This window comes from Charadrius vociferus, unplaced genomic scaffold, assembly GCF_000708025.1.
Source record: "Charadrius vociferus isolate BGI_N301 unplaced genomic scaffold, ASM70802v2 scaffold282, whole genome shotgun sequence".
NCBI classification, from domain to species: Eukaryota; Metazoa; Chordata; class Aves; order Charadriiformes; family Charadriidae; genus Charadrius; species Charadrius vociferus.
Window position 1 is genome coordinate 6,395,431 of NW_009647731.1, and position 13,244 is coordinate 6,408,674.

The window sequence follows — 13,244 nt, forward strand, 5'->3', positions numbered from 1 at the left end:
TGTTGTTTATAGAAAATTTTTTTTTTTTTTTTTTTTTTTTTTTTTTTTTTATGAAAAAGAGAATAAAATGACCAACTGGAAGAATAAAATAGCCTATTAAATTAACTGTACCTGTAAAATTATTTGTGTTGCATTGCAAGAGAAATTTAGGTAGCAATTAGCTGTGGTCAAGATACCATTAAAGTATACAAAACCATACATCCTTCTAATCTCACCTCAGCTCTTACAGAGATGATATCTGCTAGCCCCTCTCTCATATGTTTCCCTGGAAAACTATAAAAAAATCTAATGGTTCAGGCAGCCACGAGATTTGCTTAAACTTTCCAAGTTTAGAGTACAGTCAACTTTCCTCTGTGACGTGACAAAAGTCTCTTGATCTCTCTGTGGCCATTTCTCACATCATAAATGACCAAAAATAATATTCTCTAGTGCAGTGATATATTTTGAAGAGATATTCATTAACATCTAGATATTTCTACTTCATTAAAATGGTAAACTCCTTATGAAACAAAATCACAAAATTCTGTTTGCTTGATTTAAAAAAATAATTGTTGCAGAATGAATACTCTTAAATCTATATATAAATAAGTTTATGTGTAAATGTTTTACAATTTGAAAAGCGTTTTGATAATTTAGTAAAAAAATACTGGTGCTTTTTTAAAAATGGTAATGTACAGTGATCATGCCAAAACTTGCTATGGCAAGATCTGGGGAGAACAGGGTAAGTATACAAACAAGGAAGATATAGTGTAATGTGTCTTCTCTGTAATATTTTGTAAATTCTTTGTAGTAAAGAACCAGTTTAAGTGAAAAAAGAATGCGTGGCATGTCAAGAATGTCATGGAGAGCACAGATAGGAAGGACTATAAATATCTGGGGAATCTCTCTTGTGACTTCTCAATGCAAACCAATCCATTGTGCATAATTTTGTGCACCATCAATGTCACATGACAAGATAGGTCATATCATAAGTTTGTGAACAATACAATGTAATTATAGCTACTGCATCTAAATTATTCCATAACCAGGCACAGAAAAAAAAATAACCTTGACTAATCAGCGGAGTTAGTTTTTTAAAATGCCATTCATGAGTCTGACTTCTTCAGGTTAACTTGCCATTTTCTTTTTCTTCTAACTTTCTCAAATACGTTTTTATATAATTTCTAATTTTGCTCATATTACAAAACAGTACTTTCAAAGTTCCAGATAATTAATTTTAGCCACTTCTAAACATGAACAAAACAGGTGTTCAGCACACAGGAATTTTACAGTAAGATTCCTTAAATTGTCTCATGTTATATATATATATATCTGTATGATGTACACTCATGACCTTGACAGTCAAAAATCGAATCTTTACCCATGTTAACCCACTCATGCTTCTCTCAGAAAGATCCATTAATTTCAGTGGCTCTATTTCATTTGAATAAAAATATTAGAATACAATCTATGAAGATTAACACTCAAATTAAATTTAAGTCTGTGACTGAAGTTCCAAAGATACTTTCAAAGAAAAAACTTAAATTAATTCTAAAGATAGCAGCATTCCAATGCTTGAAAATGAAATTAGTGCTTTTCCAAATTCATTTTATTTGTTTATTCTTACTAAAACTTGCAGTAGTTCAAAAGACAGAAACTAATAGAAGGCTTCAATGCTACATATTCTAGACTCATGTTCTTCAAGGGTGGTTTGCTTTTCACACATTACAAGACGTAGGTTTGGACAGAAGAAGTGAAGAAACGTAAAACTCCCAAATGTCTTAGGGCAATATATTCCCTGTTCGTTCATTTCTCCAAAGTATGTGGGTCTCATGAGGACCTATGATGAAAAACCTAAGACTAACCATACAGTTTTGTTTATACAAAACCACTATTCAATTTCTTTCAAATTCCCTTTAGCTGTATTCAGTTCTATTCAGATGTACTATTTCCCTAACTTAATTGGAATAGAACTTTGGATGCATTTTGGAGGACCACAAAAATAATTGCATTCCCTTAAAAATTAAATAAAAGCAAAATGAATGACACAGACCAAAAGAGAATGAAAGCCTATTTGGCTCCACAAATGCAGAACTGCAACTTGTCTAGCTTACAATACTACTTTTGTAGAAAAGCTGAAATCTAAGAGATCGTGTATGATCTTCAGTGCCACTTACATGTATTTACAGCTGCAAAGCTTCTACAATTTCTAAAAACACTGCAGGGAAAAGATACTTAACTATCTACTAACTCCCTACCATTTCACAACCCTTTCACTTTTTCTCCTAACTGAATTTACATGTTCTTTCTCATGGAACGGGAAAGTTTAAACACATTAAACACATTTCAGTGTGATACGTAACAACACCACAATAGACATGTGCAGTCTGTACATGCACACAGATAAAATCTGCCAAGGTAAGACTTACCTTTTGGAATGATCCTACCATAAGGATCACGCAGTGACAGTGCATGCACATTGTAGTCTCATCTTGTAAGTGCCAATGCCAAATATATTACACATTCAGAGCACAGCGCTATTGCACACCATCTTTGCCTTTGAAACCTTGCTTTCTCATACAGGAAAGCAGAGTGAAAATAGGTCTCACTGCAGTTTCTAAAGTGTTGAGCAATCAGCCATAGTAATAATCAACATCAGCATGGGTATCTCTCAGATGTTGCATACCTGGACGTACTGATGTACATTTTCTCTTGCAAAAGCAACATCTGTTCCAGCTGTATGGCTCGCTTTTCCCTTGATCTCTTTTTCATATCTTTGATGATACTTTACCTAACAGGAAAAAAGAAAAGGAAAAGAATCATCTGGATGAGTTTAATCTGGTACACAGCTGCTGCATAATAAATAATAATCAACGACATGCACACGTTGACACTAAAAGATTGTCAAAATTCCCATTGCCACCAATCTACAGAAGTCAAATATGCCACTTGAAGATATAAAAACAAAAATAGTGTTGTACTTTTTAATAATGCACTAGGAACATGGGACTTGCCATTTCAACCCAGACCATTAGTTCAGCGTGTTCAGTACCCCCTGCTTGTCAGTGGCTAATCCCTGATGCTCCAGCAGGTTAAAAAAATAGAACTGACTGTAATGTAAATTCATGGTTACCACAGAACACTCTTTTACCACGGGGTCATCTGAACGCCATTAATAAATGGGCTTGTTTCTGAAAGATGCTGATCTCCTCAATGATCAAGGGAATTTTAGGCAATCAACCTTCAAGTTTAGACCAAGATTAGCACTACCTTTGCTGAAGTCAAAATAATGCCTATAACCTGATGCTGCCCTGTAATAACCATGTGTGTTTGCTGACATAAATGGAGGGTTTTCCACAGATCAAAGGCAAAGAAAAACCTTTAAATGTTTTAGAGTCAGTTGCTTTTGCCTTCAAAATTACAGATCTCTTCTTATTTTCCTCAGTGACTCTTAATAATGTTTTAAATTGACTTCCATTGAGCTAGCACAATATGTTATCTTCAACAAAAAGAGCTTTCATTTCAGTCTCCAATGACAAAACACAATTAACTGCACATTTTGAAGCAATACTGATGTCCTTTTACAATGCTTTTTAAAGAACAGAGGGGTGTTGTGCCTTTGCTATGTTTGGAGAGGAAAAAAAAGCCAATAAAGATCAGTACAACATGGAGTTAAAAAAAAACCCACACCAAAAATAAGGAGATTAAAATGAGTGGAATAGAAAGCTATATTTATAAATCTATACCTATGTCAAATGTATGCATGTGTTTATCTATGTGTGTATATACTTTATATATATAATGGCTGTTCAAGCAGCTAGTTTCTTGCATTCATAAAAGCCTCATCCTGCAACAGCACAAAAGAAGGAAAAGACAAATGAACTGCAAGGATCCACTGTGAGCACAGAAAGTCATGGCAAAGCAGAGCTCTGCAAACACAGCCCTCCCCTGATACAAGGTCACCCAGAAATATTGTGGCAGTGTAAATCAGAGCTGCACTTCAGCCCCTCTAACTCATTGGGTTGGACAGAATGAAATCAAAGGCCTCCAGTTGACTCCTTATTGTCTTCCTTCTCGGTTGTATGCAACAGGAGGCTGGGTAAAGGTCACGCTTTTGCCCACAACAATCCACAGTGTTGATTCACAGATAAAATGTCTAATTTTCTCTTTGTGCATGAAACTCAACGTTGTCCCTGCAAATGACAATCATTTGAAAAACTGTGTTTGAAGTACACTGCTAGCACAACTCCACAGCGCTCATGGAATTTCTGCTGGTAAACATTTTCATCCAAAATTTGTGCAAGAATTTATTCTTTTCTTCCCAAAAAGAGACTTTGCTTTGGACACTTACATCACTGGCTAATTCATTTGCTCTCTTGGCTATTTGATAAGCTGGAGTGATCATAGCAGGAAAGCTGCCTTTCCCTTTCCGTTCTTCAAAGTCTTCTGTGTATTTCAACTGTAAAAATCCAAGACAGTTCAGGAGCAATTAGAACAAACATATCTTGATCACACACATAAAAAGTTCTTAAAATTGCAAAGTGTTCTATGGCTGTCATCTGCCAAAAGGAAGATGAACCATGAAGTTTGAATCATTACAATGTAGTCTTTAACCACATGGATTCACCAAGGGGAAGTCATGCTTGACCAATCTGATAGCCTTCTATGGTGGCATGACTGGCTGGGTCGATAAGGGGAGAGCAGTGGACATTGTCTACCTTGATTTCAGCAAAGCTTTTGACACTAACTTCCATAACATGCTCATAGGTAAGCTTAGGAAGTGTGGGTTAGATGAGTGGACAGTGAGGTGGATTGACAACTGGCTGAATGACAGAGCTCAGAGGTCTGTGATCAGCAGTGCAGACTCTAGTCGGAGGCCTGTAGCTAGTGGTGTTCCCCAATGGTCAGACCTGCGTCCAGTCTTATTCAACGTATGCATCAATGACCTGGATGAGGGGGCAGAGCGTACCCTCAGTAAGTTTGCTGACCACACAAAACTGGGAGGAGTGGCTGACACACCAGAAGGCTGTGATGCCATTCAGCAAGACCTGGAGAGGCTAGAGGTTTGGGCGGAGAGAAACCTAATGAAGTTCAACAAGGGCAAGTGTAGGGTCCTGCACCTAGGGTGGAATAACCCCATGCACCAGTACACTTAGGGGTTGACCTGCTGGACAGCAGCTCTGCAGAGAGGGACCTGGGAGTCCTGGTGGACAACAAGTTGACCATGAGCCAGCAATGTGCCCTTGTGGACAAGAAGCCCAGTGGTATCCTTGGGTGCACTAAAAAAAGCGTGGCCAGCATGCCAGGGGAAGCTATCCTCCCCGTCTACTCTGCCCTGGTGAGGTCACAGCTGGAGTACTGTGTCCATTTCTGGGGTCCCCAGTTCAAGGACAGGGAACTACTGGAGAGAGTCCAGAGGAGGGCTACAAAGATGATCAGGGGACTGGAGCATCTCTCTTTTGGGGAAAGGATGAGAGACCTGTGTCTGTTTAGTATGGAGAAGAGAAGACTGAGGGGGCATCTCATCAATGCTGATAAATATCTAAAGGGCAGGTGCGAAGAGGATGAGGCCAGACTCTTTTTCAGTGGTGCCCAGCAACAGGACAAGGGGCAGCAGGCACAAACTGGAACACAGGAAATTACGTCTGAACACAAGCAAACACCTTACTTTGAGGGTGACAGCACTGGAACAGGCTGCCCAGAGAGGGGGTGGAGCCTCCTTCTCTGGAGATATTCAAAACACGCCTGGGTGCATTCCTGTCCAACCTACTCTAGGTGAACCTGCTTTGGCAGGGAGGTTGGACTAGGTGATCTCTGAAGGTCCCTTTCAACCCCTACCACTCTGTGATTCTGTGATTCTGCATCTTCTGCAGGACCTCTGTGTCTCATTCAGGGTATAGGATGGATAACAGTTGTTTAAAGAAAATAATAAAGTTGTCTGCAAGATGCCTGCTGTATTTATTTTAGACTTAGGCAGCTTCCTTCTTTACTTTGCATGGCACCCAGTTGCTGGGTATAGAACAGTCTAGTTCTCTGCCTTCAGTTCTGACAGCCAGCTAGTCCCTAAAATGGCCTAGAACTGAATATGGTCTTTCTAACTGGAAGTATTAAATACTTGATGGTAAAATGAATCTATCTTTAAAATATTAATTTTTTACTTTTCTTTATGTTTATATTTTTAAGTGACTTACAAATGTCCAAAGAGCCACTTGCGGAGTCAAAAAAAGGTCAACCTATTTTGTTTCACTTACATCACTTGAAAGCTGTCCTCCAGCCTTTGCATGAAGTATATCTGGAGTGTCTACAACAGAGGTGAACTTCGAAACTCTCTCTTCATGTCCCCGCTTATATTCTACCTGAGGGAGAAAACATATAAAATGCATATTACAAACAATGAGCAGCAAATATGTATTTTCTATCAGAAGGCTTCAAGAGAAAATGAGTGACAGCAGTCATGACACTCCCTGCTGTACAGTCAAGCTATCACTATATTTAAGGCCCAATTTCCTTACCGAAAGAAGGCAAAATGGACCCATATAATCAAATTTTCAAATTATACTTGATTTATGTGAGCCATACGTTTGATTGGAATATTATGAGAATAGTCATTAACGGCCCAAAACACTAAGATCATACTGCAGTGACAATACAGACAGTGTTTGCAGAACACAACGCAATACTTTAAAATCACTTCTACAGGATTTATTTTTACTTGATCTTTTTCAGTTTAATTGTTATTTTTAGAAATAAGCAATTTTTTATAAATAAGCATATATTTAAAGTAGCTTGTATACAAATTAAATTCAATATTACAGTATTTTTATTCCATATTACAGTATTTAACTTCAAATAATAAAGAAAGCAAAAAACATCAGATGTAAATAAAAAGATTAATAAAGTCATGAAGTGAAAATAAAGGTAATGAATTAAACAAACATTTTAGAGTGATTCACAATCTCTTTCAGGTTGTAACAAATTACAGAAAAAGTTGTGACATCTTTCAGGAAATATCTATATTGCCATTTATCCTATACGATTGTCTTCTCAAGCAAAGTAGTTTGTTAACCCTGTTTCCTGCATCACATTAAAGTTTTCTCACTTTGTCAAATTAAAAGTACAACAAATATCCATGATAGAACCTACTGTCTAAAGCGAATGGCCTAAACCCAGGATTCTCCACATTCAGAAGTCTAACATACAATTAAAAAAACTGTGACTTACATTGCTGCTTAGTTGCGTGGCTCTCTTTGCAACCTGATAACCTGGAGTGATCATAGCGGGAAAGCTGCCTTTGCCTCTCCGTGGCTCATATTCTTCTGTATACTGGAACTAGAAAATGAACATTTTTTGTTTTGTTGTTACAGAAGAACCCACTGTAGTTTAATGTGATTCCTATTTTAATGTCTGCTTCCTAAAGGTACGTATCACTTTATTTAAAAGTAAACAAATGAAAGAACTTATACCTTATAAGTTTGTTAGGTAGAAATATTTCCTATGTACAACAGAAAACATTCCCCATTCATATCAATTATCCACTGTTAATTGGCTATGTTGACTGAGTTACTAACCCATTGTATGATATATGTATAATTTAGAAGTGATTTTCATCAGTGATGGAAATACAGTCAATGAAAGGTTTACTCTATGGAAAATAAGAGACGTTTTCCATTGTGCTCTACTGAGGGAAACACCACTGCCTGCTATGTCAGGATATAACAAATGTCACCTCAGATATCATTGGTCAATTGTTGAAGTGCTTCTCAATTACATAAATATATAAATGTATAATTCCTAGGATGGGCAATAGCATTGTGATGTGACTTGAATCACTTACATGGTTAAATATTGTTCCTGACAGAAGAAAATGTGTCAGTCTCTCCTTTGGTAACATCTCACCAAAGGTTGGGTTTGATGCACTGGTAAGTCTTCAGAATATGATAGCCCACCAAAATAAAGCTATTCCAAACATCAGCCCACTTACATCACTCAGAGTCTTCTGTGCCTGTGTTATTCTGACCATCTCAGGATCTGGAATGGTTCCCGAGTACCACGATTTTCCCTCCTCATAGGCAGCATAGTAAGCATTCTACAAAACAAAAATTAAAGAACTACCAATCTTCACCTGTGTTTTAATACACAAACAGCTGATCTGACAGAAAAAAAAGGAAACACACACAATGCTGTGGAAGTGAAATTTACTCTCTGCAGATGTACAGCACAAGGTCTACAATCCACATACCTTCAGAATACCAGGGCAAAGCTTTTATAACAAGAATTGACATCGAGATATCAGGATCTAGGATCCTGGAGTGAGAATCAAATAATTCCCCCTGGGAATCAGACCACTTGTTGTGAAGCTTCAGTGTCAGTAGAAAGAAGACATGTTTAGTATGGCTGTGCATGCAGCAGTCCACAGCTAACTCTATAGATACACTCTTCCTTCCTTATCTTCTGATTCTTGCAGTCTGAGCTATAAACAAGCTATGCTGCCTTGAAAAGTTTAGCCAAAGAAGAAGTAATAGCTTTTTTAGCATTGAAATACTGTGAGGAAGTCCATAACAATCAGGACTTCCAAGGCCAATCCTTGGTCTTTTGCAGGCTAGTGGCTTGGAGACCTGAAAGATATTTCTTACCTGTGTGGCCAGTTGTTGGGCTTTATAGGCAGCTTCAATTTCTCTGGACCTTACATCCCATTGAAAGACTGATTTGAATTGTTCACCCTCTTCTCGATATTTTATCTAAAAAAAAATTGACTTGGTATTAGTAATTTGTTAGTACAGGCTAACACACCCCTGTCTTAGGAGAAGAACAAGAAGGAAGACAAACACGGTGAACATAGTCTCTTAACCCAAAATGATATGGAGTCTGCATGAACTGCAGCAACAAAAGGAGATGAATGCAAGACAAAATGACAAAAACAGTACAAAGCCCACCATAACAAATCTACTTCAGTGCCTGCTAGTTTTGGCTCCATCTTAAATCAGTCTAAAGGAAGGCTACTTCAAAAAACACCTCTACGCCTGCTAGGTGACCCTTCTTGTCTACCACACACTGACACCATCAGACAGGCAGCCATGGGGCAACTTAGATCAGGGAATTAGTGTGTAGCCTTTGCTGTGTTAGCTTTCAGCTATGTCAATTCCTTCATCTGCCTCACTGCAAAAATCATCAATACCAACACAAGGGGAATCAAAAATCATCAATACCAACACACTCTGGGTGGCAGCATCAACAGGACTCAGTTTAAGACGATTTACTCTAGTCATAATGCATACCTGCGTCTGTATGTTAGATCTGCAATTGTTACAGACAAGCTTAGTGTTTGGTGCTAACTAAAAATTTCACCCTGAAGACAAATTTATATATGATATGAATGCAGAAACCAAGGAACTATGACAAGCACACCTGATCCGCCAAATCTCCACAGCCCACAGAAAATACCAACCACCCTCTGAGAGCTTGCAAAACTCTCCATTTTTTCCTCCTTATTCCTCTTTAGACCAATACCACTTACACCCTGCTTATGTACAAAAAGGCCACATAGCCTGTAGCTCTACGCCATGCAAAGACTACATAAGTACTTCCTTCATGCCACCCATTCTTGGCAAAGGAGTTTTCATGGAAAAGAAGATTGCATTTAGCCCTAAGGTCAAAACTCTACTCTCTAATCCACACTCTGTTTCTACCTAAGATTTCTGCTATTATTGGAGCTGCATATCTGTAAAGGAGCAGCATATTAGACCTGAAATCAGGAATGAAGTTCTGAAAGGATAATTCAGTCTTTAGATAATACTTTTGGGGGAAATAATCTATGAGGATTGAAATCCCTAAGAAATTTTAAGCAGAATATATCAATGCAGCATTAGATGAAAGAACTATTACCTGGTGGGCAATATTGTACTCTCCTATTTCCCTGCACAGTGTCCATGATGTACCATGATTGTGTAAATGTAAATGACTACTATATTTAGTCCTGGGTCATCATTTTCCTACTGTTAGTTTTATCGTGACAGCATACAGAAATCCAGCTGAAATCAAAGCTCTGTTATACAACTCACTCTACAGATGCAAAAAAATAACAGTCCCTGTCCTGAAGAGTGCAAAATCTAAACTGACTGGACAGAAAAATCACTGAGTATGTGTATCATTATTCCCATTTTACAAATTAATTACAGGGGTACAGAGAGATGAATGTGTCTGCTCACATAGAAAATCTGTGTAGAGGGAGTAAGCTGAATTTTTATCTCTGCATTTGAGTCAGTGTCTCAATATAAGACTTATGTGAGAACATCATGTTAGGATTGAAGAAACATGTTACATTTTCTGCATAAGAAATAATCTTGCTTATGAAACTCCAACAAACTGTAGTAGCAATTGAAACCTTTTCCCAAGTTAGCACTATTTTATATATTTACCAATGAAAAAGTTTTCCTGCACTCAAAATTTCTACAGAAGTACTCCCTGTAAGTACTGCAGAATCAGCTTCTTTACTACCCTTAGCAATTTTCTCTCTGGAACAGAACCTCATTATGTGATTGAAAAGGACAGAAGGCGCTTTAGGTGTAAAAAACAAGGGAAAGTGATCTTTGAGCTATAATTTGTCTGGCGTGTATACTCACATTCACTGGAAGTATCAGAGTCTCATATCACTGCCTAAAACCAGAAATAGAACCTGCAGTAATCCCAAACTCATTCCTGACCAGATCTGTCACGCACAGTTTAAAGTAAGTGTGATAGTCACTACTGAAATAGTTACTGCCTATAATGTTGCAAAAACTGCTGCATAAGAATACTGTACAAGAATGACAAAAGATACAGTGTCTGATAAAGGCTATTAATGTACATCAACTTTGTACAGCTAAAACAGAACATCAGAATTAATTTAATACACTATAATCTAAGAAATACAACTTCCTTCTTGTATTTTAATGATGGCTAATCACATTGAAACACATTGGTTTACTTAGTCATGCAATGAATTACACTATTTTAGAGAATCAAAAGACATGACATTCAGGAAAACAGTATTACACATGGAAGTGAGATAGATATCAATTAGTGGATGATTCGGTGTTTCTCAACTAATGAAATTCTTAGAAATGCAAGTTTGAAACAAATGTATCCGGAGGAAAACGATGTAAGACAGAAAAGAATGGCATTTGAAAAGAAAGAAGACTTCGAGCACCCCTAGAGGTTCGCCGGGGCACAGCAGCCTTTTAGAGGACAGATACAGTGAGGAGGGCATGGAAAGCTATTCCATCCTTATCGCGTTAGCAAAACATTTTCAGCAAAACCATGCAAAGTTCCCTGATCTTCGTGTTTTCCTCACAAAAGGGAAATAACATCTCAGTTTTGTCAGCACTATTTGACAAAGTATTTATGAGAACTTTGGCCTACATCCTACTGAGATAGTATTTATTTTTCGTTTGTGCCCTTTAGTATCAGTTTCAGAAGAGATCATAAACCAAGCAGGTCATTCTCCTTTCAAATGACTATGTAAACCCCCATGATTTTGTTACTAAGTTTACATAGCTCTCAGCAGTTTATGTGAACAATGCTTCCACATAGTTTATCAGATATGGCAGGTGAGAAACTGCCACCCATTTTTCTTTCTGAAAGTAGAAGCAAATTCAGATTTAACCTTTCCTCCTTCTGGAATGCATTTTAAAAATTATGATTCAAACCTGGGCTGAGATCTTACTGCTCGAAAAGAACACAGGAAGGTAAGTCAAGAATACATATCCACATTATATAAAGAATACATTTCTAAAACAAGACACAAATATGATATCAAAATGTAAAACAAAGCTAAATACATTTGGCCCTCAAGCTTCTTACCTCACTTACCACTTCTGACAATTTTTTTGCATTTATATTTATTGGTGTCTCAAATACACTTGTGAACGCATTGTTTTTTGGGTTGTGCCTAAAAAAGGGAAATGTAAAAGGATATTAGGAATGTATCAGACAGGTTCTCTTTGAGCACTCAAAAATACAATACTAGCCTCCACCCCTCTATACATAACTTTTCCCCCACTCACACACAGATCTCAGATTACATTCAAGTTATTATTGTATGGAGTAGGTGCCTAGAGCAAAATTAATTTTAATGATCGTCATATCAATGCTGTGTTTCTAATAACAAAAGAGAATAATAGAATAAAAAACAACTGTCATCTCTCCTTTTTCTGCTGACAAATTTGACAGGAATTGATCATTATAAAATAAAAACTTCCTAGAACAAACTAACTCCAAAATCTGCATTTTATACACTTTCCTGATGATTAGCTCAACCTTGTTAACCCTTCACCGCGGATTTGGAAAGCACTGAATTTTATGGTTGGGTTTATTTTCTTCCCACAATACTGAAATGGAACTTAATTTGGTATCTTTTAACACACTGGACAAATGAGGAAGCTCTATATACAGGAACAAGAGTTTCCCATCATTTGTGATTCACATAAATCCAAAGATATGCACGAAGCCACTAACAATACATAATTTCACATCACACATGGGACCAGCCTAAATTCAAATGCTGATCTTCTATTACATTAAAATGAGTTGGCTTTTCAAGCCTTTGCTTAAAAAAAAAAAAAAAAAAAAGAAAACACACTTACGCTTGACAGTAAGGCTTTTTCTCATGGCTAACGAAGTTGTTTACTGTTAACATCATCTTGCATACTTCACAGTGAAAACAGGCTTTGTGCCATGTCTGGAAATACCACAAAACAGAAACCAAACAGGCATGATTTGTATTTCATTGTTATTCTACTCAGTTTTAAATCTCAGTATTGATCCTTAACATTCATTTCATGAATTTGAAGGATTCTTCTTCAAATATATGCCTATTATTAACACACTTCAGTTCTGAACCCAGTTATGAGTAAAGAATTTTTGGAACCGAAAGATTTGCACTGCGTTAAAAGTGCCAATCTATACATTTATTATAGTCCAAAATAATAAAGAAAGAGAACTGACCTGATCTATACAGTTAATCTTCTCAGCAGGGTAAACCCCATAGCCACATCTAGCACACGGCTGCACATTCATCTTGAAATCCAGAGAGTGAAAAATATATAGGTTTATACAAAAGGTTCAAAGAGCATGAAAGTGACTTTTTGGCCTGTGCAAAGCACACTCTAGACACTCCAGTCAAGGCCTTTTGCTGTGGTCAATGGCTCCCATTAAAGCTCTAAATTGAAGTCTGTTGCTCCGTTTGCTGACCTTCTGTTTCAAAGTCAGCTGCAGGCTGGCTTTGAAGG

The 13,244-nt window shown here is 37.2% G+C and overlaps 1 protein-coding gene across 1 annotated transcript in view; it reads right to left on the reverse strand.

Annotated features, from left to right (window-relative positions):
* Positions 1 to 13,032, reverse strand: part of NRAP (nebulin-related anchoring protein) — a 55,288-nt gene extending 42,256 nt beyond the window's left edge. The window contains exons 1-9 of the mRNA XM_009881567.1: positions 12,961 to 13,032; positions 12,600 to 12,694; positions 11,818 to 11,905; positions 8,613 to 8,717; positions 7,961 to 8,065; positions 7,201 to 7,308; positions 6,231 to 6,335; positions 4,331 to 4,438; positions 2,666 to 2,770 (exon numbers count right to left, since the gene is read on the reverse strand). Coding sequence (XP_009879869.1) covers positions 2,666 to 2,770; positions 4,331 to 4,438; positions 6,231 to 6,335; positions 7,201 to 7,308; positions 7,961 to 8,065; positions 8,613 to 8,717; positions 11,818 to 11,905; positions 12,600 to 12,694; positions 12,961 to 13,032 — 891 coding nt within the window. The remainder of the gene's footprint in view (positions 1 to 2,665; positions 2,771 to 4,330; positions 4,439 to 6,230; positions 6,336 to 7,200; positions 7,309 to 7,960; positions 8,066 to 8,612; positions 8,718 to 11,817; positions 11,906 to 12,599; positions 12,695 to 12,960) is intronic.
* Positions 13,033 to 13,244: the final 212 nt, after the last annotated feature.